This window comes from Aquarana catesbeiana, linkage group LG02 (assembly GCF_042186555.1).
Source record: "Aquarana catesbeiana isolate 2022-GZ linkage group LG02, ASM4218655v1, whole genome shotgun sequence".
NCBI lineage: Eukaryota > Metazoa > Chordata > Amphibia > Anura > Ranidae > Aquarana > Aquarana catesbeiana.
In genome coordinates this window covers 37,131,874-37,159,101 of record NC_133325.1, presented here as the reverse complement: position 1 = coordinate 37,159,101, position 27,228 = coordinate 37,131,874, and the positions used below count along the sequence as shown (strand labels likewise).

General features: G+C 53.3%; 1 protein-coding gene across 2 annotated transcripts; it reads right to left on the bottom strand.

Annotated features, from left to right (window-relative positions):
- Positions 1-773: 773 nt before the first annotated feature.
- Positions 774-27,228, bottom strand: LOC141126797 (gastrula zinc finger protein XlCGF66.1-like). Of its 2 annotated transcripts, none has more exons than XM_073612785.1 (5): positions 26,880-27,228; positions 13,911-14,040; positions 7,600-7,758; positions 5,889-5,955; positions 774-3,289 (listed from the first exon to the last, which is right to left on the bottom strand). In XM_073612785.1, the coding sequence occupies exons 2-5, from the start codon at positions 13,974-13,976 to the stop codon at positions 2,598-2,600; spliced, it is 984 nt and encodes a 327-aa protein (XP_073468886.1). In that variant the 5' UTR covers positions 13,977-14,040; positions 26,880-27,228; the 3' UTR covers positions 774-2,597. The 2 variants fall into 2 exon arrangements, with proteins under 2 accessions (XP_073468886.1, XP_073468885.1); XM_073612784.1 differs by having other exon boundaries at positions 13,911-14,063; positions 26,880-27,227.

The following is a 27,228-nucleotide window of genomic DNA, read 5'->3' as shown; positions in this document are numbered from 1 at the left end:
TAGCAGTGTACAGTGCTGGGGGTTTTTTGGTGTAAAAAAAAAATGAAAAGTTTTCTCCAATATGCCCTAATCTCTTAACCCTCCTCACTAAACCTTAAAACCTAACCCCTAGATCAGGGGTCTCCAAACTGTGGGCCGGGGGCCGGATGCGGCCCTTTGCTTGCCCTTCTCCAGCCCTTGGGGCACTTTTCCTTCTACTGATACAAGACACTATTCCTTCCACTGACACCAACAAGGGGACACTATTCCTCAAACTGACACTAATAATGGGGCACTATTATTCCCACTGACACCAACGATGGGGCATTATACATCCCACTGACACCAATGATGGGACACTCTTCCTCCCACTGACACCAATGATGAGGCACTATTCCTCTCACTGACACCAATGATGGGGCACTATTCCTCCTACTGACACCAATGATGGGACACTATTCCTCCCACTGACACCAATGATGGGACACTATTCCTCCCACTGACACCAATGATGGGACACTATTCCTCCCACTGATGCATAGTCTGAGGGTCTGGATGTGTAGTGATGTAGACAAAGCATGCGGGTCTGGTGAGTAGTGATATAGGCAGAGTTAGAGAGTCTGGGTGAATAGTGATGTTGCTGCTGGAGATTGAGGGTCTGGGCGAATAGTGATGTAGACTGAGTTTGAGGGTCTGGATGAGTAGTTATGGAGGCAGAGCTTGGGGGTCTGGGTGAGTAGTTATGGAGGTAGAGCTTGGGGGTCTGGATGAGTAGTTATGGAGGCAGAGCTTGAGGGTCTGGATGAGTAGTTATGGAGTTAGAGCTTGGGGGTCTGGATGAGAAGTTATGGAGGCAGAGCTTGGGGGTCTGGATGAGTAGTTATGGAGGCAGAGCTTGGGAGTCTGGATGAGTAGTTATGGAGGCAGAGCTTGGGGGTCTGGATGAGAAGTTATGGAGGCAGAGCTTTGGGGGCTGGATGAGTAGTTATGGAGGTAGAGCTTGGGGGTCTCGATGAGTAGTTATGGAGGCAGAGCTTGGGGGTCTGGATGAGTAGCTATCGAGGCAGAGCTTGGGGGTCTGGGTGAGTAGTTATGGAGGCAGAGCTTGGGGGTCTGAAAGAGTAGTTATGGAGCCACAGCTTGAGGGTCTGCATGAGTAGTGATGTAGACAGAGCTTGAATGTTTTGGTAAGTAGTGACAGAAGCAAAGTCTGAGGGTCTGGTGATTAGTGATATAGACAAAGTTTGGGGTCTGGATAAATACTGTCATACACAGAGTCTGAGTGTTTGGATAAATAGTGATGGAGGCAGAAGAGAGTCTGGAAGAGTAGCGATAGAGGCAAAGTTTGGGGGCCTGGATGAGTAGTGATGGTGGCAAAGATTGGGGGTCTGGATGATTAGTGATATTGACAGAGTTTGAGGGTCTGGGTGAACGGTGATGTTGCTGGAGATTGAGGGTCTGGATAATTAGTGATGGAGGCAGAGCTTGAAGGTCTTGAAGGTCTGGATAAGTAGCAATGGAGGAAAAGCTTGGGGGTCCAGTAGTTATGGAGGCGGCGCTTCAGAGTCTGGGTGAGTGGTGATGTAGATAAAGCTTGAGTGTCTGGATGAGTATTTGATGAAGGCAGAGTTTGAAGGTCTGGATGATTAGTGATATAGACAGAGTTTGAGGGTCTAGGTCAGGGATGTGCAATTAGCGGACCTCCAGCTGTTGCAAAACTGCAACTCTCATCATGCCTCTGCCTCGGTGTCATGCTTGTGGCTGTCAGAGTCTTGCTATGCCTCATCGGACTTGTAGTTCTGTAACAGCTGGAGGTCCGCTAATTGCATATCCCTGGTCTAGGTGAATAATGATGTAGGCAGAACTTGGGGGTCTGGATGAGTAGTAATGGAGGCAGAGCTTGAGGGTCTGGATGAGCTGCAATGAAGACAAAGCTTGGGGGTCTGGATGAGTAGTGATGTAGGCAGAGTATGAGGGTTTGAATGGGTAGTAATGTAAACAGAGCTTGAGGGTCTGGATGAGTAGTGAAGGATGCAGAGCAGCAATAGTGGCAAAGCTTGGGTCTGGATGAGTAGTAATGGAGGCAGATCTTGAGTGTCTTGGTAAGTAGTGATGTAGATGAAGCTTGGGGGACTGGATGAGTAGTTATGTAGGCAGAGCTTGAGGGTCTTGGTATGTAGTGAAGTAGATGAAGCTTGGGGGACTGGATGAGTAGTAATGGAGGCAGAACTTCAGGGTCTTGGTAAATAGTGATGTAGATGAAGCTTGGGGGACTGGATGAGTAGTTATATAGGCAGAGCATGAGGGTCAGGATTAATGGTGATGTAGACAGAGCTTGAGGGTCTTGGTATGTAGTGATGTAGATGAAGCTTGAGGGTATGTATGAATAGTGATGTAGACAGGGCTTGAGGGTCTAGAGTAGTAGTGACATAAGCAGAGTCTTAGTGTCTGGATGAGTAGAGATGGTGGAAGAGCTTAAAGGGTCTTGGTGCAGCAATCACAGTTATGAATAGTGGGACTTATGTGGGGCGTAATCCAACACTGTTCAGAAGTTGGGGGTAGAGTCAACCATAAGAGGCTCTCCTCAATCACACCTTTTTTTATAACACAGCCTTAACTCAAGCAAGATTTTTGTGGTTCTTGCGGTGTTTCACCAAGTGCGTATTTTGGGAAAAGCTTTTCCCACACTCAGAACAGACGAAGGGTCTCTCTCCTGTATGAATTCGCTGATGCCTGGTGAATGCGGACCTATACATAAAACATTTCCCACAATCTAAGCAAACAAACGGTTTCTGCTTGCCGCTAAAGTCCATGCTCACAAAAGACGCTGAATGGTAGAAGGGCGGGAACAAGGACTCAGGCTTGTGCAGCGCCTGGTGTGTAATAAAATCCTCTGCGTTGTCTAAACACTCTTGGCACTGGGAACATTGGTAGGCAGTCTGAGCACCATCTTCCAGGTTCATGATGAGATCCAGATCTTTGGTAAGTTCTGTTTTCCAGGTGATTGCAAGGGGAGGGCTTTTCGCCTCTTTCCTGAGTGGGACCGGATTGCCCTTCCGACGTTTGCTGGGAGGAATATAGGAGTACTGAGCCCTTAGTCGTTCCGTCACCGACTCTGCCACTGTTGGTTGTCTTTCAGAAGACCGCTGTTCATCCTGGACAGCCACAGATCTTGTACTCACAAGGGAGGAGTTTGGACTGGGTGGTCTGTCTGCAGAATAGCATTCAAATTTGGTGGAGGATGCGGTACAGTCAGAAGGAGACGCAGGAGATGAATTTGGGGTGTTTTCGTCACAGCTTACAGACAAAACTAAAAGAAAAAAGGATTTTTGTATTTGCTCATTTATAGTTATCTATCAAAGCAGGACAATGGCTAAAAGACCAAAACTTATAACTAAAGGCTTCTCAGGGCAACGTTGCATTGATTTGAATAGCAGAGGTACTGCGGTGTCACTCTATAAAAAAGGCAACCTTTTAATTGTTAGTTTTGGGTAGAGTAGGGAAAGGTTAGAACCTGTCAGATTTTTACAGCAAAATTAAAAGAAATAGCTAGCACTCCTTCAGAGAGTTGGTAACATTAATATTTAGGGGCGCTGGTGACAGTCACAGCCAAAGTCCTAAACATTCAACTTCCTGTCCAGCATTATTACCCATAACCAGTATAGCAGGGTACATGGCCAATGGTAGCACCAAATGAAAGAAATAGCCGGCACTCCTTAAAGTAAGTTCTAAATGGTTTATTTTTATTTTTAAACAAAACACGTTATGCTTACCCACTCTGCAAAATAGTTTTGCACAGAGCAGCCCTGATCCTCCTATTCTAGGGTCAGTCCGCCAGAGATCCTAGCTACTCCCCCCCCCCCCCACTGCCCCCATAGCAAGCCCCTTGGGGCACTCGTGCGTGCTCATTCTCAAGCTCAGCTCTGTGTGTCCATAAGACACACAGGGCATGCCTCGCCCCCGCCCCCCTGCTCCCTCCCCACTGGCTGCGATTGACAGTAGCGGGAACAATTCACTCCAAGCTAATGAGGAATAAGAAAGCCGAGAGAGCCTCTGTTCATTGCTGGATGAAGATCGTGCTCAGGTGAGTATTAGAGGGCTGGGGGGAGCATGAAAGTAAAAATCCTTCTTCCTTTACAACCACTTGCTGCCCGCCCACCATCAAATGACGGAAGGACGGTGCGGCTCTCATTCTGGGTGGACGTCATATGACGGCGCCCCAGGACGGCTGCTGTTGCGTGCCCACGAGGCGCGCAGCGTTGTGATCGTGGCCGAGCTGTATACTAGTAACACAGCACGTTCTGGGGCGTGGCTCTTTAAATATGTGATCGGCTGTGTCCAATCATAGCCGGTCACATGTAAATACAGACGTGCCATGAATCACACCGAGAGAATGTGTGGTGAGGAGTGCCAATCATTCCAGTGATGGGCGCATGGTGTTTTTCAGAGAAGGCCACCTGATGGTGACAACAGTGGACCATGCGGGATGTGTGTTAAAAAAGACCACTTGTAGAGACCACTTGTAGGCTCCATCAGAATGGCAATGCAAAAACATTAAAATGGAATTATAGCAGTAATCAAAGTACACCCCAATGTTCTTCTCCCATGGATCACACATAGCCATTTGGTCTCTTTCAGCTGGTTGCCTCCTCCAGGTTCAACAGCTGGCTGAGGTGACATTGAAACCATAAAGCAAACAGAGGGCGCACTTCCCTAGTGCATTATCCTTAAAACACATTTTATACTCACAAAGTGAGTAACGCGTTTCGAGGACTTGCCTCTTCCTCAGGCCCTTCTAAAGGAAGAGGCAAGTGCTCGAAACACGCTGTCCTGTTGGATGTCCACGTGTCCGGTCATATGAAATTATGTATTGCGGACTGAATGTTGCTGTATTTGTATGATGGGCCTTTGATGCATTTGTCACTTTGTGAGTATAATACTTTTATAAAAAAAAACTACGTTTTAAGGATAATGCACTAGGCCAGTGCTCCCTCTGTTTGCTTTATGGTTTCAATGTATCCACACTTCCCCAGCCTAGGAGTCTATCCAGACTTCCCCAGTCTAGGAGTCTATCCAGACTTCCCCAGTCTAGGAGTCTATCCAGACTTCCCCAGTCTAGGAGTCTATCCAGACTTCCCCAGTCTAGGAGTCTATCCAGACTTCCCCAGTCTAGGAGTCTATCCAGACTTCCTACAGTTACAACATTTTGTACCACTTTCCCCACCCTATTCGATTGTAAGCTCCTATGAGCAAGGCCCTTTTAACCCTCTTGAACTTTATTGTATTGTAACTGTACCGTGTCCCTTTATTATTGTAAAGCGCTGCATAAACTGTTGCCATTATATAAATCCTGTATCATAATAATAATAATAACAATAATAATAAAAAAATAATGGGGGCAGCAAGGCGAGTCTTATCCAAAAAAGCCAGGATGTGGATGTAACCAACTGTGTTCCCTGGGCCCACTTTCAAACACAGGAGATTTTGTGTTTGGTATCTACTTGGAAGCTAAGGTGACATGCCAGACCCCCAGACCTGCCCTCCAACCCGCCCTTTGGCCTGCCCTGCAGCTGTTCTATGTGCCGATCCTGCAGCCTCCTAAAAGATGTGATGCAAGTATCTCAGGAGGCAGGCAGGACCAGATATACATCACTCTGGCCTAGGCCGAAATGGTGGCGGGGCAGGGCTATAAATAAAAAAAAAAAAAAAAAAAAAAATTTTGGGGAGGGAGAGGGGGAGTGTTAAAACGAAACTAACTCCCTTTTGGGAGTTAAATTCTGCTTTAATATGTTAACTCTAATAATGAATTCTAAGTACTGGATTTAAATACACTTTAAATGTCACACTACTGGTTGTAGGTTATAGAAAAAAAAAAAAAACAATTTAAAAAATGACCACTTCTCAATCACCTGCACTGATGAGATCTAATTCAGGTTCCTCCTCCCTATGTTGCAGTGTCCCATCTTCATCTTCCACCTGTCAGAAAAGAACACGTTACGCTAATCACACAACTTACACACAGACCGTGGAATGACACGGGTACAGGTTGCATGGATCCAGTGGCGTGACATGGCTGTTTTGGGGTCTGCGGGTGGAGTGGAGCTGTTCAGGCAATTTACACATAGAAAACTTGTGTGCATGTAATGAAAACACATATCCAGTGTGCTCTAGTCCTAAAGCCCCACAGGTCATGGCTTGATAGACCAGCTGAGCAAAAGGAAATGCTTTGTTAAAGCAGAGTTCCGCCCCCCCTGCACAAAAAAAACTAAAAGTCAGCAGCTACCCGAGCCACGCCACAGCTACGTGTATCCATTCAGACACGGAGCTGCAGTTCTGCCCCGCCCCCTCTCTCTCCTGATTGGCTAACTGACTTTGACAGCAGTGGGAGTCAATGGCACTCTGTACACAAGGCGCAACTGTGAGCTCTGCGCTCCATACACAGAGCACACCTGAACCCTGCGCTCCGTACACAGAGCACACCTGAACCCTGCGCTCCGTACACAGAGCACACCTGAACCCTGCGCTCCGTACACAGAGCACACCTGAACCCTGCGCTCCGTACACAGAGCACACCTGAACCCTGCGCTCCGTACACAGAGCACACCTGAACCCTGCGCTCCGTACACAGAGCACACCTGAACCCTGCGCTCCGTACACAGAGCACACCTGAACCCTGCGCTCCGTACACAGAGCACACCTGAACCCTGCGCTCCGTACACATAGCACACCTCTACCCTGCGCTCCGTACACAGAGCACACCTGAACCCTGCGCTCCGTACACAGAGCACACCTGAACCCTGCGCTCCGTACACAGAGCACACCTGAACCCTGCGCTCCGTACACAGAGCACACCTGAACTCTGCGCTCCGTACACAGAGCACACCTGAACTCTGCGCTCCGTACACAGAGCACACCTGAACTCTGCGCTCCGTACACAGAGCACACCTGAACTCTGCGCTCCGTACACAGAGCACACCTGAACTCTGCGCTCCGTACACAGAGCACAACTGAACCCTGCGCTCCGTACACAGAGCACACCTGAACCCTGCGCTCCGTACACAGAGCACACCTGAACTCTGCGCTCCGTACACAGAGCACACCTGAACTCTGCGCTCCGTACACAGAGCACACCTGAATTCTGCGCTCCGTACACACAGCACACCTGAATTCTGCACTCCTGGTATTTATTGCCCCTTTAAGATCCTCCCATGGTGCATATTGGCCACACCCACCATCTTATGGGGTTCGTTGGGGGAGGGGGGGTGTGGTTGAGTTCCTGCACCTATTCTCTGAGAAAAAAAAGCCTCACATAAATAAGTCTTACAGATACAACCGGCCCTTTGATGACGACCATAATGCTGATGTGGCCCACAATGAAATTGAGTTTGACACCCCCGGTTTAGGGGGTCCATGTTTTTAATGTTATTTGGGTTATATTTGTGGGATGTTGAACAACTGTATGGTGTTTTGTGACTTATAATAAAGTTGTTTCAGTTTCTACATCTTTCTTTTCTGGTGTGGATATTTGTTTTGTCTCTGGTGTGTTTTACGATCATCTTTCCAAACCCCTCAACCGACATGGTCATTGAATAGTGCCCCACAATTCCCGATTCCACTCACCTCTCCAGACAGCAGCTCAATGATCTTGTTGGTGATTTGTAAAATCTTCTTGTCATTTTTATTGTGTGACAGAGAGACAGGCAGAGGATCAGGGGTTGGAGAATGCAGGGGTTCGCCTCTGGAGTCATTATCATCAGTCTTCTTCACCACAATGTAATCCTACAGAGACAGCGGAGATAAGTGGTTCAGCTGGATCATCAGATTATGTACAAATAAAAATACTTTAAAGCTGGACTCCGGGCAAACTGCTAAACCATACAGATGAAATGCATATATGGAGATTTTTTCCTTTCTTTATTTTGACAAACATGGGTATGGAACACAGTCACACTAATGTCCACACAATCATATCAATGTACCCAGTAGTATGAAATGTCTTATACATATCAATCAAAACAGCGATGGATAGATAAGAGCCGTGGTTCACAATCACCTGACTGTGGCCTTCCTCCTCTTGGGCCTCCAGCCAGCTGCAGATCCCTAAACCTACTACAGCGCCTCCCAATTCCCATAGAGCCTCCAAGCTTCTATAATTGCTCGACGTGCCTCTTAAACCCACCACAGTGCCCCTAGGCCCCCTGAGAGCCTTTAACCACCTTAACCACTTGCCGACCGTATAAACTTACATATATATACGGTGGCAAGGTGGCACTGCTGTGGGACACTTCCGGGTAGAGGGCACGCATGCGCGCTGTCGGCGGCACGCTCCCGCTTGCGATTGTATACAGCGGGAGCTGATCTGCGGGTAACGCAAACTCGATGTCCGCCGGCACCCGCCGATCAGCGTTTGCCAACTGTCAGTATTTTTACTGGCAGCAAGTAAAAAAATGGGCACTTTTCTCCTGCCAGTAAGAGGAAAAGGTTGCCAGTAAAAAATACGGCTGTGACATGTGGCTCGGAACTGCGCATGCGCAACTTGGGTCCGGAGCCGGCCGAGACCATCTAAGTGCCTGCTACAGTGTGATCGGGTGGTACTGGGGGTGGGGGGGGGTCTGGCAGAGGCATGCCGTGTGATGTCATGGTGCAAGGGAGCCGAGCAGAGGGGCCAGAGCCTCATGTGCGGGTCTGCGGGACGGGGGCAAGGCAAGCCGGGAGCGGGACTGTCAGTTCTGTTTGGACTGGAGGGGACTGAAGGGACCACCCGATATGGAGAGAGACTGTCACTGTGACTCAGGAAGGGACGTGTCTGTGCTGCTGCACACTGCTGTCAGTGTCACTGTGAGAGCCAATTTCATGTGTGTGTGTGCCGCCCATTCTAATTTCCTGGCCCCTTAGTCCTGTCCCTGAGCCTCTAACTTACTAAATTGAAAATAAAATAAGAAATATGTTTTTTGCTTTAATACCTACCTAAAATCCCATCGCTAATTGCATATTGTACTTATTTGTAGCCTAAATACTGAAATTTGCACTTAAAGGGGTTGTAAACCTTTGTGTTTTTTCCCCTAATGCATCCTATGCATTAAGGTGAAAAAAACACCTTGCAGTCACCGGCCCCCTAGCCCCCCCCCCCCCCCCCGTTTTACTTACCTGAGCCCCGAATTTCCGTCGGCACGTCACCGCCTTCCCTCTCTCCATGGGTTCCCGACTCTTGATTGAATAGATGGATAGCAGCGCAGCCATTGGCTCCCGCTGCTGTCAATCAAATCATATGACGCAGGCGCTGGAGGGCGGGGCCGAGTCCTGCATTCGGCCTCTATGGATCCCGAATGCTGGACTCGGGAGAGCGCACGCAAGCATTACATAACCCCCTCGGAAGAGAGCTTCTCCAAGGGGGTTATCTAATGCGGGGAGGAGCCGCAAGAGCCGCCGAGGGACCCCAGAAATGGATGTTCGGGGGCCACTCTGTGCAAAACGAGCTGCACAGTGGAGGTAAGTGTGACATGTTTGTTATTTAAAAAAAAATAAAAAACGATCCTTTAGTATCACTTTAAAACTGTAATTTTGTAACTTTTGGAAATGCCAGTAAAAACGTGGCTGTGCCAGTAAATTTTGGGTGTCGTGTTAGTATATTTCAATCTGGTAGGTTGGCAACACAGCCGCCGATCATCCAGCACAGAGGCAGATCGGCAGTCTCCCTATGTAAACAAGGCAGATCGCTGTTCTGACAGGGGGGGGGGGGGGGGGGGGCGTGGATCCCGTGTCTCTGCAAAGCAGGGAATAAGTTTGATTTCTTCCCCTAGTAAAAGCACCACCCACACTGTCATAAAACACTGGCTAGACACACAATTAACCCTTTGATCGCTCCTAGATGTTTAACTCCTTCCTAGGCAGTGTCATTAGTACAGTGACGGTGCATATTTTTTAGCACTGATCGCTGTATGGGTGTCGCTGGTCCCCAAAAGGTGTCAGGTAGGTGTCCGACTGTCCGCCGCAATATCGCAGTCCTGCTATAAGTCGCCGATCGCCGCCATTACTAGTAAAAAAATTAAAAGTAAAAAAAAAAAAAAAAAAATGAATAAAAATATCCCATAGGTTTGCAGGCGCTATAAGTTTTGCCAAAAATCAATCTACGGTTATTGGGATTTTCTTGTACCAAAAATATGTAGCAGAATACATATTGGGCTAAATTGATGAAGAAATTTGATTTTTATTTTATTTATTAGATGTGTTTTAAAGCAGAAAGTAGAAAATATGTATTTTTTTTTTTCAAAATTGTTGGTAACTTTTTTTTTTTTGTTTATAGCACAAAAAAAAAAAAAAAAACGCAGAGGTGATCAAATACCACCAAAAGAAAGCTCTATTTGTGGAAAAACATCGATTTTATTGGGGTACAGCGTCGCATGACCGTGCAATTGTCAGTTAAAGTAGCATAGTGCCGTATCGCAAAAAATGGCCTGGTCAGGAAGGGGGAGGGGGTTTAAATCTCCCGAAGGCCTAGTGGTTAACAGCGTGCCCCCCAACCTCCCACAGTGCCACTCAACCTGTTGCAGAGCCACCAGCCCCCCCCATATTGTCCCCAACCTCCAACAACGTCCCACAGTGTCTCCTAGCCCCCCCCCCCCCCCCCCCCCCCCGGCAGTGCACTGGGAAGCTCAGTGTGCTGCTACTTCTCTTCCCCCAGCTCTCATGCAGCTGAGAACAGAGGGAATGTGATCACTTTTAAAAAAAGGGAAAACGGGTATTTAGGTATATGTTTTTTTTTATATCTCTACACAAATGTTTTGCCTTGCATTTCAATTTTAAACGAAATGGGTTGTTTTACAAGGTGATCATTCACAATCACTTTAACCATTTGCCGACCTGCGGTGGAATGGCTCGGCTGCGCGAATCGCCGTCATGTTACGTTGCTTCTTACTGTGGCCACTAGGGGAGCATGCGCTGCTCGCCCCCCCAGAGCCTCTGCGAGTGCCCGGCAGTCGCAATGACCGCCGGGATCCCGTGTTTGCTCGTGACAGGCCGAGAACCGGGATCTGTGTGTGTAAACAAATTTGTCAAAACTGTTGCTCTTCTTTTGTTTATAGCACAAAAAATAAAAACCCCAGAGATAGTCAAATACAACCAAAAGAAAGCTCTATTTGTGGGGATGTCAATTTTGTTTGGGTACAGAGTCGCACGACCGCGCAATTGTCAGTTAAAGCGTCGCAGTGCCGAATCCCAAAAAATGGCCTGGTCATCCAGCAGCCAAATCTTCCGGGGCTGAAGTGGTTATGGAAAGAGGGGGAGGTAGGGGTAGGAGGTGGGAAAGGGCAAGTTATGTGGTGGGCAGAAAGGAGGGAGGTGGTCAGTGGAGTTCCGATGTGGTGTTCAGACCTCTTAGGGTGACAGTTGTGTTGTCTGCTGAAAGGCGTTAGTCTCAGTGTGATCGGTATTATCATGTATGCTGTATACAGAGCTGCTATCACTGCCAAAGGATTTCTATTTCTGCCCACCCAGTCCTGAGATTTACACAGCTCCGCCACACAGCACACCCCAGTCTGGTAGGAAAGGAGACCTGATTTTTCTGCAGTTACAATACTTAAAAGGAGAAGTACAGCCAAAGCTTGTTTGGATCTCCTGTGGATCACTGGAGTGCAGTTCATTCTGCACGCTAGTTACCTGTTTTCATCATACAGCAGGCTGAAGCCTGCTGTCAGCTGACGTCACAGAGCCGGTCCAAGCTCGGGAAAGATCACAACCATGTGGTTGGGATCCGCCCACATGACTGGACCGGCACCCGTCTTAGCCTCTCAGCGAGCTGCTGAGAGCCTGAGCCTGCCGCTCCATAGCCCAGCACTCCAGTGAGCACGCGGGGGGGGGGGGGGGCTAGAGCAGAGAGTGGTGACTGACAGCGAGCAGCTCTCTGCTCAGGGAGCTCTGAGAGCCGAGAGATCGGCAGTGTTCGATAGCTCGGTTCTCAGCCTTAGAGCCGGCGTGGGACAGCTGCAGAATCGGACCGATGCTGCATGCACACAAGATCCCATACTTATCTTTTAATCACTTGCCGCCCGCCGTCAAATGACGGAGGAGCGGTGCAGCTCTCGTTCTGGGAAAGACGTCATATGACGTCACCCCAGAGCGAGGGCGCGCAGCGCGGTGATTGCGCCATTTACCTTTGGACACGGCGTGACCCCAATCTCTGTAATGAGCCGATGACGCAGCTCTTTAACCATGTGATTGGCTGTGTCCAATCATATTGACAGTGTGTATGGCGAGGAGAGCCAATCAGCGGCATCTCCTCACAAGGGACACCCGGACAGGTAATCAGGGCACTGATCATCAGTGCCCTGATTACAATAAAGCCCCCCAGTGCCCATCAGTGACACCAATCAGTGCCCATCAGTGACACCAATCAGTGTTGCCTTTCAGTGCCTGCTCATCAGTGCCGCCTATCCGTGCCCACCAGTGTGGCATATTAGTGCCTCCTCATCAGTGCAACCTATCAGTGCACATCAATGAAGGAGAAAAATTTAGAGCCCTTTCACATTGAGCCGTGTTAGCGGTAAAGCGCTGCTAGTTTTAGCGACACTTTACCGTCGTTTTAGCAGCGCTATTCGGCTACTAGCAGGGCGCTTTTAACCCCCGCTAGCTGCTAAAGAAAGGGTTAAATGCGCCCGAAAAGGGCCGCTGCTGAAGCGCTTTGGCAGCGGTGCTCATTCATTTCCTTAGGACGGGGTGGTGGAGGAGAGCCCCAAAGACGCTGCTTGCAGGAGACGTTTTTCAGGCGCCATTTTTAGCTCTATAGCACCTGAAAAATGCCACCAGTGTGAAAGGGGTCTTAATGACAGAAACTAAAAACTTTTTTGTAAAAAAAAAAAAAAAAACCAGCAGTGATTAAATACCACCAAAAGAAAGCTCTATTTGTGTCAAGAAAATGATTAAAAATTTATCTGGGTACAATGTTGTACGACCGCGCAATTGTCATTCAAAGTGTGACAGCGCTGAAAGCTGAAAAAATGGCCTGGGCAGGGGGTGAAAGTGCCCGGTATTGAAGTGGTTAAGGGTCTTGTTCCTCCCCCAGCCTGGGACTGGACAGCAAAGGAGAAGCAGAGGACTGATTTAGATTTTGAAGGACAATTTTTGCTGAAATGGGGGATTTCTAAAACTTGAATTAATAATACAATAAATGAATTTGCCATGTGCATGGCCAGCTTAATGTGCTGGAATCTTAGTGCTGCAGTACCTTTCAGGCTCTCGCCAATGTTCCCGGGTGTTGTAGCGGGAGCAGAAAGCTTTAGCAAAGAGAAGAAAAGGCGCTGCTCACCAATTTCGTGCATTAATATGTAGATGAATGTGGCCTCAGCGAGCGTCGCTCCAGCCACGCCCCCCTCCTCCCCCGACATGTTTCGTCCCCGCTCACCAGGGCTTAGTCACAGAGGTGGCAGTTCCCGGGTGTTGTAGCGGGAGCAGAAAGCTTTTTCAAAGAGAAGAAAAGGCGCCGCTCACCAACTCAGTGCAGTGCATTAATATGTAGATGAATGTGGTCTAGGTGAGCTTCGCTCCAGCCACACACCCCCCCCTTCGCCCGACATGTTTCGCCCCCGCTCACCAGGGCTTGGTCACAGGAGGTGGCAGTTCCCGGATGTTGTAGTGGGAGCAGAAAGCTTTATCAAAGAGAAGAAAAGGCGCCACTCATCAACTCAGTGCATTAGTATGTAGATGAATGTGACCTCAGCCAGCTCCTCTAAAAGCCATTCCCACCTGACATGTTTCGTCCCCACTCACTGGGGCTTGCTCACAGAGGTGGCAGTTCCCCCAGGTGTTGGAGCGGGAGCAGAAAGCTGCAGTAGGACGTACCTCTGGGTAAAGCTTATGGACTGCTGTCCTTGCTGACAGGTAGACGGGAGGACAGCTCATACAAGAGGCAGTTTATGAGGATGTTGGCTTTTACTAACCTCTCCGGTCAGCAGGTAGAGGATTTCCAGGGTGAGATTTAGAATTTTCTCCGTCATCACCCCCATGTCTGGTCCCTCATGAATGACGCTGGGTGAGGACACAAGTTGGTTCCACCTTCAGAGTCCCCGTCTGGAAAGAAAGTGAGAGCTCCGCTGTGTGTAAAACATAAACATAGACATGAAATCAGCATTCCCTCTGGATATGTGGAAACAAATTTCCTCCCACACCTTCCTTGATGTGATCAAATCTTTAATTCCCAATTTTTAGACCGTAGCCCAAATCCTGACTGTTACTGGAAAAGTCAGAAGCGGGGAGTATGAGCTTCACCTATTGGAGAGCCTCATCTCAGACATGGCAGGTGGCGTTAGGTAACCTCTGAAGAGGGACCTCTGCTTCCATATACAGCAAGAGTTCCTCTCAGCTGTGGCTCCTTTTTTTCCCCTTAGGCCAAAAATAAAAGAAAAAATGTTCTGGGACTCAAAAAGTTTATTGGAAGCAAAAGGCGATAAAGAGATTCTTTCAGGACAGAGACATAAACATTGATATTGCTGACCTCTGAAAATACCCGTATGTGTCATGTTGATCCTCTTTTCCTCATGGAGGTGATTTCTGACCTTCCTGAATTACATTCTAGTTCAGTGACTGATTGCACATGTATGCCAGAGAGTGAGAAGAACAGCTGAGCTCCTAGCATTTTCAAAAGGGGTAGCAATGGCAATCTGCTCAGAGCCGTGCTGTGGGTGACAACGCTAAGAGACGTGACGTGGGTGACGACGCTCAGAGCCGTGACGTGGGTGACGACGCTCAGAGCCGTGACGTGGGTGACGACGCTCAGAGCCGTGACGTGGGTGACGACGCTCAGAGCCGTGACGTGGGTGACGACGCTCAGAGCCGTGACGTGGGTGACGACGCTCAGACCCGTGACGTGGGTGACGACGCTCAGAGCCGTGACGTGGGTGACGACGCTCAGAGCCGCGCTGTGGGTGACGACGCTCAGAGCCGCGCTGTGGGTGACGACGCTCAGAGCCGTGAGGTGGGTGACAACGCTCAGAGCCGGGCTGTGGGTGACAACGCTCAGAGCCGGGCTGTGGGTGACAACGCTCAGAGCCGGGCTGTGGGTGACAACGCTCAGAGCCGGGCTGTGGGTGACAACGCTCAGAGCCGGGCTGTGGGTGACAACGCTCAGAGCCGGGCTGTGGGTGACAACGCTCACAGCCAAGAGGTGGGTGACAACGCTCACAGCCAAGAGGTGGGTGACAACGCTCAGAGCCAAGAGGTGGGTGACAACGCTCAGAGCCAAGAGGTGGGTGACAACGCTCAGAGCCATGAGGTGGGTGACAACGCTCAGAGCCATGAGGTGGGTGACAACGCTCAGAGCCATGATGTGGGTGATGTAAGGAAAATGGCTGCACTTTGGTTCACTATATACTTTAGATAAGGGGCTTGAACTTTTGAACTTTTGATACAAGTTATATGAAATGCTTTTGCAAGAATTTTATAACGTCAAAATGACAATTTACTAGCAAGGAAAATAGGGAAGTTAGGAAAGCTCGCTAGCTCACCGCACATTTGGATTAAAGCCAATGGTACATGACTGTCTCAAAAGGTTATTCCCATATTTCAAAATTATTCATTTTCTCGGTATTCAAGCCAGGTACTTTTTTAAGCGCGTCATTGAGCTTGACATATAAAATGTAACTCGTGATAACTTGTGATACCTGTACTCTTGTGATTGGATAAACTAAGGGACCGCCCCTTGGTTTGCCCCTCCTGATAAACGATTTGTTACCCTATATAAACATGTGAAATGATAAAATTCATTTGTATTTCTGGATATCCAACTGCGTGTGGTGTCCTGATTTACCCAATCGATTGAAAGATCGTTTTGATGTCCAAGTTCAGCTCGAGCAAGGAAAAGGTTTGAGGGCGCACTTGACCAGTTAACCCTTACAGGAGACAACGCTCAGAGCCGTGAGGTGGGTGACAACGCTCAGAGCAGTGAGGTGGGTGACAACGCTCAGAGCAGTGAGGTGGGTGACAACGCTCAGAGCAGTGAGGTGGGTGACAACGCTCAGAGCAGTGACTTGGGTGACAACGCTCAGAGCAGTGACGTGGGTGACAACGCTCAGAGCAGTGACGTGGGTGACAACGCTCAGAGCAGTGACATGGGTGACAACGCTCAGAGACGTGAGGTGGGTGACAACGCTCAGAGACGTGAGGTGGGTGACAACGCTCAGAGACGTGAGGTGGGTGACAACGCTCAGAGACGTGAGGTGGGTGACAACGCTCAGAGACGTGAGGTGGGTGACAACGCTCAGAGACGTGAGGTGGGTGACAACGCTCAGAGACGTGAGGTGGGTGACAACGCTCAGAGCCGTGAGGTGGGTGACAACGCTCAGAGCCGTGAGGTGGGTGACAACGCTCAGAGCCGTGACGTGGGTGACAACGCTCAGAGCAGTGAGGTGGGTGACAACGCTCAGAGCAGTGAGGTGGGTGACAACGCTCAGAGCAGTGAGGTGGGTGACAACGCTCAGAGCAGTGAGGTGGGTGACAACGCTCAGAGCAGTGAGGTGGGTGACAACGCTCAGAGACGTGCTGTGGGTGACAACGCTCAGAGACGTGCTGTGGGTGACAACGCTCAGAGCTGTGAGGTGGGTGACAACGCTCAGAGCAGTGAGGTGGGTGACAACGCTCAGAGCAGTGACATGGGTGACAACGCTCAGAGACGTGAGGTGGGTGACAACGCTCAGAGACGTGAGGTGGGTGACAACGCTCAGAGACGTGAGGTGGGTGACAACGCTCAGAGCCGTGAGGTGGGTGACAACGCTCAGAGCCGTGAGGTGGGTGACAACGCTCAGAGCCGTGAGGTGGGTGACAACGCTCAGAGCCGTGACGTGGGTGACAACGCTCAGAGCAGTGAGGTGGGTGACAACGCTCAGAGCAGTGAGGTGGGTGACAACGCTCAGAGACGTGAGGTGGGTGACAACGCTCAGAGACGTGAGGTGGGTGACAACGCTCAGAGCAGTGAGGTGGGTGACAACGCTCAGAGACGTGAGGTGGGTGACAACGCTCAGAGCAGTGAGGTGGGTGACAACGCTCAGAGCAGTGAGGTGGGTGACAACGCTCAGAGACGTGCTGTGGGTGACAACGCTCAGAGACGTGCTGTGGGTGACAACGCTCAGAGCCGTGAGGTGGGTGACAACGCTCAGAGCAGTGAGGTGGGTGACAACGCTCAGAGCAGTGACATGGGTGACAACGCTCAGAGCAGTGAGGTGGGTGACAACGCTCAGAGACGTGAGGTGGGTGACAACGCTCAGAGCAGTGAGGTGGGTGACAACGCTCAGAGCCGTGAGGTGGGTGACAACGCTCAGAGCCGTGAGGTGGGTGACAACGCTCAGAGCCGTGAGGTGGGTGACAACGCTCAGAGCCGTGAGGTGGGTGACAACGCTCAGAGCCGTGAGGTGGGTGACAACGCTCAGAGCCGTGAGGTGGGTGACAACGCTCAGAGCAGTGACGTGGGTGACAACGCTCAGAGCAGTGAGGTGGGTGACAACGCTCAGAGCAGTGACGTGGGTGACAACGCTCAGAGCAGTGAGGTGGGTGACAACGCTCAGAGCAGTGAGGTGGGTGACAACGCTCAGAGACGTGAGGTGGGTGACAACGCTCAGAGACGTGAGGTGGGTGACAACGCTCAGAGACGTGAGGTGGGTGACAACGCTCAGAGACGTGAGGTGGGTGACAACGCTCAGAGACGTGAGGTGGGTGACAACGCTCAGAGACGTGAGGTGGGTGACAACGCTCAGAGACGTGAGGTGGGTGACAACGCTCAGAGACGTGAGGTGGGTGACAACGCTCAGAGACGTGAGGTGGGTGACAACGCTCAGAGACGTGAGGTGGGTGACAACGCTCAGAGACGTGAGGTGGGTGACAACGCTCAGAGACGTGAGGTGGGTGACAACGCTCAGAGACGTGAGGTGGGTGACAACGCTCAGAGACGTGAGGTGGGTGACAACGCTCAGAGACGTGAGGTGGGTGACAACGCTCAGAGACGTGAGGTGGGTGACAACGCTCAGAGACGTGAGGTGGGTGACAACGCTCAGAGACGTGAGGTGGGTGACAACGCTCAGAGACGTGAGGTGGGTGACAACGCTCAGAGACGTGAGGTGGGTGACAACGCTCAGAGACGTGAGGTGGGTGACAACGCTCAGAGACGTGAGGTGGGTGACAACGCTCAGAGACGTGAGGTGGGTGACAACGCTCAGAGCAGTGAGGTGGGTGACAACGCTCAGAGCAGTGAGGTGGGTGACAACGCTCAGAGACGTGCTGTGGGTGACAACGCTCAGAGCCGTGAGGTGGGTGACAACGCTCAGAGCCGTGAGGTGGGTGACAACGCTCAGAGCCGTGAGGTGGGTGACAACGCTCAGAGCCGTGAGGTGGGTGACAACGCTCAGAGACGTGAGGTGGGTGACAACGCTCAGAGACGTGAGGTGGGTGACAACGCTCAGAGCAGTGAGGTGGGTGACAACGCTCAGAGCAGTGAGGTGGGTGACAACGCTCAGAGACGTGCTGTGGGTGACAACGCTCAGAGCCGTGAGGTGGGTGACAACGCTCAGAGCCGTGAGGTGGGTGACAACGCTCAGAGCCGTGAGGTGGGTGACAACGCTCAGAGCCGTGAGGTGGGTGACAACGCTCAGAGCCGTGAGGTGGGTGACAACGCTCAGAGCCGTGAGGTGGGTGACAACGCTCAGAGACGTGAGGTGGGTGACAACGCTCAGAGACGTGAGGTGGGTGACAACGCTCAGAGCAGTGAGGTGGGTGACAACGCTCAGAGACGTGCTGTGGGTGACAACGCTCAGAGCCGTGAGGTGGGTGACAACGCTCAGAGACGTGAGGTGGGTGACAACGCTCAGAGACGTGAGGTGGGTGACAACGCTCAGAGCAGTGAGGTGGGTGACAACGCTCAGAGACGTGCTGTGGGTGACAACGCTCAGAGACGTGAGGTGGGTGACAACGCTCAGAGACGTGAGGTGGGTGACAACGCTCAGAGACGTGAGGTGGGTGACAACGCTCAGAGACGTGAGGTGGGTGACAACGCTCAGAGACGTGAGGTGGGTGACAACGCTCAGAGACGTGAGGTGGGTGACAACGCTCAGAGACGTGAGGTGGGTGACAACGCTCAGAGACGTGAGGTGGGTGACAACGCTCAGAGACGTGAGGTGGGTGACAACGCTCAGAGACGTGAGGTGGGTGACAACGCTCAGAGACGTGAGGTGGGTGACAACGCTCAGAGCCGTGAGGTGGGTGACAACGCTCAGAGCCGTGAGGTGGGTGACAACGCTCAGAGCCGTGAGGTGGGTGACAACGCTCAGAGCCGTGAGGTGGGTGACAACGCTCAGAGCCGTGAGGTGGGTGACAACGCTCAGAGACGTGAGGTGGGTGACAACGCTCAGAGACGTGAGGTGGGTGACAACGCTCAGAGACGTGAGGTGGGTGACAACGCTCAGAGACGTGAGGTGGGTGACAACGCTCAGAGACGTGAGGTGGGTGACAACGCTCAGAGACGTGAGGTGGGTGACAACGCTCAGAGACGTGAGGTGGGTGACAACGCTCAGAGACGTGAGGTGGGTGACAACGCTCAGAGACGTGAGGTGGGTGACAACGCTCAGAGACGTGAGGTGGGTGACAACGCTCAGAGACGTGAGGTGGGTGACAACGCTCAGAGACGTGAGGTGGGTGACAACGCTCAGAGACGTGAGGTGGGTGACAACGCTCAGAGACGTGAGGTGGGTGACAACGCTCAGAGCAGTGACGTGGGTGACAACGCTCAGAGCAGTGAGGTGGGTGACAACGCTCAGAGCAGTGAGGTGGGTGACAACGCTCAGAGCAGTGAGGTGGGTGACAACGCTCAGAGACGTGCTGTGGGTGACAACGCTCAGAGCCGTGAGGTGGGTGACAACGCTCAGAGCAGTGAGGTGGGTGACAACGCTCAGAGACGTGAGGTGGGTGACAACGCTCAGAGCAGTGAGGTGGGTGACAACGCTCAGAGACGTGCTGTGGGTGACAACGCTCAGAGACGTGAGGTGGGTGACAACGCTCAGAGACGTGAGGTGGGTGACAACGCTCAGAGACGTGAGGTGGGTGACAACGCTCAGAGACGTGAGGTGGGTGACAACGCTCAGAGACGTGAGGTGGGTGACAACGCTCAGAGACGTGAGGTGGGTGACAACGCTCAGAGACGTGAGGTGGGTGACAACGCTCAGAGACGTGAGGTGGGTGACAACGCTCAGAGACGTGAGGTGGGTGACAACGCTCAGAGACGTGAGGTGGGTGACAACGCTCAGAGACGTGAGGTGGGTGACAACGCTCAGAGACGTGAGGTGGGTGACAACGCTCAGAGCCGTGAGGTGGGTGACAACGCTCAGAGCAGTGACGTGGGTGACAACGCTCAGAGCAGTGAGGTGGGTGACAACGCTCAGAGACGTGAGGTGGGTGACAACGCTCAGAGCCGTGAGGTGGGTGACAACGGTCAGAGACGTGAGGTGGGTGACAACGGTCAGAGACGTGAGGTGGGTGACAACGCTCAGAGCAGTGACGTGGGTGACAACGCTCAGAGCAGTGACGTGGGTGACAACGCTCAGAGCAGTGACGTGGGTGACAACGCTCAGAGCAGTGAGGTGGGTGACAACGCTCAGAGACGTGCTGTGGGTGACAACGCTCAGAGCCGTGAGGTGGGTGACAACGCTCAGAGACGTGAGGTGGGTGACAACGCTCAGAGACGTGAGGTGGGTGACAACGCTCAGAGACGTGAGGTGGGTGACAACGCTCAGAGACGTGAGGTGGGTGACAACGCTCAGAGACGTGAGGTGGGTGACAACGCTCAGAGACGTGAGGTGGGTGACAACGCTCAGAGACGTGAGGTGGGTGACAACGCTCAGAGACGTGAGGTGGGTGACAACGCTCAGAGACGTGAGGTGGGTGACAACGCTCAGAGACGTGAGGTGGGTGACAACGCTCAGAGACGTGCTGTGGGTGACAACGCTCAGAGCCGTGAGGTGGGTGACAACGCTCAGAGCCGTGAGGTGGGTGACAACGCTCAGAGCAGTGAGGTGGGTGACAACGCTCAGAGACGTGAGGTGCGTGACAACGCTCAGAGACGTGAGGTGGGTGACAACGCTCAGAGACGTGAGGTGGGTGACAACGCTCAGAGACGTGAGGTGGGTGACAACGCTCAGAGACGTGAGGTGGGTGACAACGCTCAGAGACGTGAGGTGGGTGACAACGCTCAGAGACGTGAGGTGGGTGACAACGCTCAGAGACGTGAGGTGGGTGACAACGCTCAGAGACGTGAGGTGGGTGACAACGCTCAGAGACGTGAGGTGGGTGACAACGCTCAGAGACGTGAGGTGGGTGACAACGCTCAGAGACGTGAGGTGGGTGACAACGCTCAGAGACGTGAGGTGGGTGACAACGCTCAGAGACGTGAGGTGGGTGACAACGCTCAGAGACGTGAGGTGGGTGACAACGCTCAGAGACGTGAGGTGGGTGACAACGCTCAGAGACGTGAGGTGGGTGACAACGCTCAGAGACGTGAGGTGGGTGACAACGCTCAGAGACGTGAGGTGGGTGACAACGCTCAGAGACGTGACGTGGGTGACAACGCTCAGAGACGTGACGTGGGTGACAACGCTCAGAGACGTGAGGTGGGTGACAACGCTCAGAGACGTGAGGTGGGTGACAACGCTCAGAGACGTGAGGTGGGTGACAACGCTCAGAGACGTGAGGTGGGTGACAACGCTCAGAGACGTGAGGTGGGTGACAACGCTCAGAGACGTGAGGTGGGTGACAACGCTCAGAGACGTGAGGTGGGTGACAACGCTCAGAGACGTGAGGTGGGTGACAACGCTCAGAGACGTGAGGTGGGTGACAACGCTCAGAGACGTGAGGTGGGTGACAACGCTCAGAGACGTGAGGTGGGTGACAACGCTCAGAGACGTGAGGTGGGTGACAACGCTCAGAGACGTGAGGTGGGTGACAACGCTCAGAGCAGCGACGTGGGTGACAACGCTCAGAGACGTGAGGTGGGTGACAACGCTCAGAGCAGTGACGTGGGTGACAACGCTCAGAGACGTGAGGTGGGTGACAACGCTCAGAGACGTGAGGTGGGTGACAACGCTCAGAGACGTGAGGTGGGTGACAACGCTCAGAGACGTGAGGTGGGTGACAACGCTCAGAGACGTGAGGTGGGTGACAACGCTCAGAGACGTGAGGTGGGTGACAACGCTCAGAGCAGCGACGTGGGTGACAACGCTCAGAGCAGTGAGGTGGGTGACAACGCTCAGAGCAGTGAGGTGGGTGACAACGCTCAGAGCAGTGAGGTGGGTGACAACGCTCAGAGACGTGCTGTGGGTGACAACGCTCAGAGACGTGAGGTGGGTGACAACGCTCAGAGACGTGAGGTGGGTGACAACGCTCAGAGACGTGAGGTGGGTGACAACGCTCAGAGACGTGAGGTGGGTGACAACGCTCAGAGACGTGAGGTGGGTGACAACGCTCAGAGACGTGAGGTGGGTGACAACGCTCAGAGCAGTGAGGTGGGTGACAACGCTCAGAGACGTGCTGTGGGCGACAACGCTCAGAGCCGTGAGGTGGGTGACAACGCTCAGAGACGTGAGGTGGGTGACAACGCTCAGAGACGTGAGGTGGGTGACAACGCTCAGAGACGTGAGGTGGGTGACAACGCTCAGAGACGTGAGGTGGGTGACAACGCTCAGAGACGTGAGGTGGGTGACAACGCTCAGAGCAGTGACGTGGGTGACAACGCTCAGAGACGTGAGGTGGGTGACAACGCTCAGAGACGTGAGGTGGGTGACAACGCTCAGAGACGTGAGGTGGGTGACAACGCTCAGAGACGTGAGGTGGGTGACAACGCTCAGAGACGTGAGGTGGGTGACAACGCTCAGAGACGTGAGGTGGGTGACAACGCTCAGAGACGTGAGGTGGGTGACAACGCTCAGAGACGTGAGGTGGGTGACAACGCTCAGAGACGTGAGGTGGGTGACAACGCTCAGAGACGTGAGGTGGGTGACAACGCTCAGAGACGTGAGGTGGGTGACAACGCTCAGAGACGTGAGGTGGGTGACAACGCTCAGAGCAGTGAGGTGGGCGACAACGCTCAGAGACGTGCTGTGGGCGACAACGCTCAGAGCCGTGAGGTGGGTGACAACGCTCAGAGACGTGAGGTGGGTGACAACGCTCAGAGACGTGAGGTGGGTGACAACGCTCAGAGACGTGAGGTGGGTGACAACGCTCAGAGACGTGAGGTGGGTGACAACGCTCAGAGACGTGAGGTGGGTGACAACGCTCAGAGACGTGAGGTGGGTGACAACGCTCAGAGACGTGAGGTGGGTGACAACGCTCAGAGACGTGAGGTGGGTGACAACGCTCAGAGACGTGAGGTGGGTGACAACGCTCAGAGACGTGAGGTGGGTGACAACGCTCAGAGCCGTGAGGTGGGTGACAACGCTCAGAGCAGTGACGTGGGTGACAACGCTCAGAGCAGTGACGTGGGTGACAACGCTCAGAGCAGTGAGGTGGGTGACAACGCTCAGAGACGTGAGGTGGGTGACAACGCTCAGAGACGTGAGGTGGGTGACAACGCTCAGAGACGTGAGGTGGGTGACAACGCTCAGAGACGTGAGGTGGGTGACAACGCTCAGAGACGTGAGGTGGGTGACAACGCTCAGAGACGTGAGGTGGGTGACAACGCTCAGAGACGTGAGGTGGGTGACAACGCTCAGAGACGTGAGGTGGGTGACAACGCTCAGAGCCGTGAGGTGGGTGACAACGCTCAGAGCCGTGAGGTGGGTGACAACGCTCAGAGACGTGAGGTGGGTGACAACGCTCAGAGCCGTGAGGTGGGTGACAACGCTCAGAGCCGTGAGGTGGGTGACAACGCTCAGAGACGTGAGGTGGGTGACAACGCTCAGAGACGTGAGGTGGGTGACAACGCTCAGAGACGTGAGGTGGGTGACAACGCTCAGAGACGTGAGGTGGGTGACAACGCTCAGAGACGTGAGGTGGGTGACAATGCTCAGAGCAGTGAGGTGGGTGACAACGCTCAGAGCAGTGAGGTGGGTGACAACGCTCAGAGCAGTGACGTGGGTGACAACGCTCAGAGACGTGAGGTGGGTGACAACGCTCAGAGACGTGAGGTGGGTGACAACGCTCAGAGACGTGAGGTGGGTGACAACGCTCAGAGACGTGAGGTGGGTGACAACGCTCAGAGACGTGAGGTGGGTGACAACGCTCAGAGACGTGAGGTGGGTGACAACGCTCAGAGCAGTGACATGGGTGACAACGCTCAGAGACGTGAGGTGGGTGACAACGCTCAGAGACGTGAGGTGGGTGACAACGCTCAGAGACGTGAGGTGGGTGACAACGCTCAGAGACGTGAGGTGGGTGACAACGCTCAGAGACGTGAGGTGGGTGACAACGCTCAGAGACGTGAGGTGGGTGACAACGCTCAGAGACGTGAGGTGGGTGACAACGCTCAGAGACGTGAGGTGGGTGACAACGCTCAGAGACGTGAGGTGGGTGACAACGCTCAGAGACGTGAGGTGGGTGACAACGCTCAGAGACGTGAGGTGGGTGACAACGCTCAGAGACGTGAGGTGGGTGACAACGCTCAGAGACGTGAGGTGGGTGACAACGCTCAGAGACGTGAGGTGGGTGACAACGCTCAGAGACGTGAGGTGGGTGACAACGCTCAGAGACGTGAGGTGGGTGACAACGCTCAGAGACGTGAGGTGGGTGACAACGCTCAGAGACGTGAGGTGGGTGACAACGCTCAGAGACGTGAGGTGGGTGACAACGCTCAGAGACGTGAGGTGGGTGACAACGCTCAGAGACGTGAGGTGGGTGACAACGCTCAGAGACGTGAGGTGGGTGACAACGCTCAGAGACGTGAGGTGGGTGACAACGCTCAGAGACGTGAGGTGGGTGACAACGCTCAGAGACGTGAGGTGGGTGACAACGCTCAGAGACGTGAGGTGGGTGACAACGCTCAGAGCAGTGACGTGGGTGACAAGGCTCAGAGCAGTGAGGTGGGTGACAACGCTCAGAGACGTGAGGTGGGTGACAACGCTCAGAGACGTGAGGTGGGTGACAACGCTCAGAGACGTGAGGTGGGTGACAACGCTCAGAGACGTGAGGTGGGTGACAACGCTCAGAGACGTGAGGTGGGTGACAACGCTCAGAGACGTGAGGTGGGTGACAACGCTCAGAGACGTGAGGTGGGTGACAACGCTCAGAGACGTGAGGTGGGTGACAACGCTCAGAGCCGTGAGGTGGGTGACAACGCTCAGAGCCGTGAGGTGGGTGACAACGCTCAGAGCCGTGAGGTGGGTGACAACGCTCAGAGACGTGAGGTGGGTGACAACGTTCAGAGACGTGAGGTGGGTGACAACGCTCAGAGACGTGAGGTGGGTGACAACGCTCAGAGACGTGAGGTGGGTGACAACGCTCAGAGACGTGAGGTGGGTGACAACGCTCAGAGACGTGAGGTGGGTGACAACGCTCAGAGACGTGAGGTGGGTGACAACGCTCAGAGACGTGAGGTGGGTGACAACGCTCAGAGACGTGAGGTGGGTGACAACGCTCAGAGACGTGATGTGGGTGACAACGCTCAGAGACGTGAGGTGGGTGACAACGCTCAGAGACGTGAGGTGGGTGACAACGCTCAGAGACGTGAGGTGGGTGACAACGCTCAGAGACGTGAGGTGGGTGACAACGCTCAGAGACGTGAGGTGGGTGACAACGCTCAGAGACGTGAGGTGGGTGACAACGCTCAGAGACGTGAGGTGGGTGACAACGCTCAGAGACGTGAGGTGGGTGACAACGCTCAGAGACGTGATGTGGGTGACAACGCTCAGAGACGTGAGGTGGGTGACAACGCTCAGAGCAGTGACATGGGTGACAAGGCTCAGAGCAGTGAGGTGGGTGACAACGCTCAGAGACGTGAGGTGGGTGACAACGCTCAGAGACGTGAGGTGGGTGACAACGCTCAGAGACGTGAGGTGGGTGACAACGCTCAGAGACGTGAGGTGGGTGACAACGCTCAGAGACGTGAGGTGGGTGACAACGCTCAGAGACGTGAGGTGGGTGACAACGCTCAGAGACGTGAGGTGGGTGACAACGCTCAGAGACGTGAGGTGGGTGACAACGCTCAGAGACGTGAGGTGGGTGACAACGCTCAGAGACGTGAGGTGGGTGACAACGCTCAGAGCCGTGAGGTGGGTGACAACGCTCAGAGCCGTGAGGTGGGTGACAACGCTCAGAGACGTGAGGTGGGTGACAACGCTCAGAGACGTGAGGTGGGTGACAACGCTCAGAGACGTGAGGTGGGTGACAACGTTCAGAGACGTGAGGTGGGTGACAACGCTCAGAGACGTGAGGTGGGTGACAACGCTCAGAGACGTGAGGTGGGTGACAACGCTCAGAGACGTGAGGTGGGTGACAACGCTCAGAGACGTGAGGTGGGTGACAACGCTCAGAGACGTGAGGTGGGTGACAACGCTCAGAGACGTGAGGTGGGTGACAACGCTCAGAGACGTGAGGTGGGTGACAACGCTCAGAGACGTGATGTGGGTGACAACGCTCAGAGCCGTGAGGTGGGTGACAACGCTCAGAGACGTGATGTGGGTGACAACGCTCAGAGCCGTGATGTGGGTGACAACGCTCAGAGACGTGAGGTGGGTGACAACGCTCAGAGCAGTGACATGGGTGACAACGCTCAGAGACGTGAGGTGGGTGACAACGCTGAGAAGCCGTCAGCTGTACATCATTGCTCTGGATTGGTTTACTGAGTGACAACGGTTTGTGCAATGTATGTATTCCTCACTGAGGGAGCATAGACCAGATTTCTCTCCCCATGTGATCCAGCTCGCCAGCCAGCTTCTCTCTCCCCTTACCAGCTTTGCTCCACAGGGGAGCCGCCCGCCCGCTCCTCCGGGTGTTGAGGGGGATGTTTGGCCAGCTGCTGCTCCTCTCCTCAAACGGCTCCACTGGGGGCCGCCCGCCCGCTTCTCCCGGCGATTATGGGGGGGGAGGAGGGGCCGTCCATACATCCTTCACCACCCTCCTTCCCCTCGGCTCGGCTGCATCTAGTCAGGGAGCTGCCCGCCCACTTCTCCCGGCGATCGTGCGGGGGGGGGGACATCCGTTCATTACCTTAGCTGCCGCCCGCTTCTCCCTTTCAGCCTTGCGTGCTTGTCAGAGCTGTGGGGGCCGCCCGCTTCTCCCGGCGCTCAGGCCAAGGGG

Bases quoted from the DNA above. Each gene is read 5' to 3' on its own strand.
- LOC141126797 (XM_073612785.1), bottom strand. From the start codon at position 13,976: ATGGGGGTGATGACGGAGAAAATTCTAAATCTCACCCTGGAAATCCTC. The intron at 5,956-7,599 runs GTGAGTGGAATC...CTTTTCTGACAG, and splicing joins TTGAGCTGCTGTCTGGAGAG to GTGGAAGATGAAGATGGGAC. The intron at 3,290-5,888 runs GTGATTGAGAAG...TTTTTCTTTTAG, and splicing joins ATTAGATCTCATCAGTGCAG to TTTTGTCTGTAAGCTGTGAC.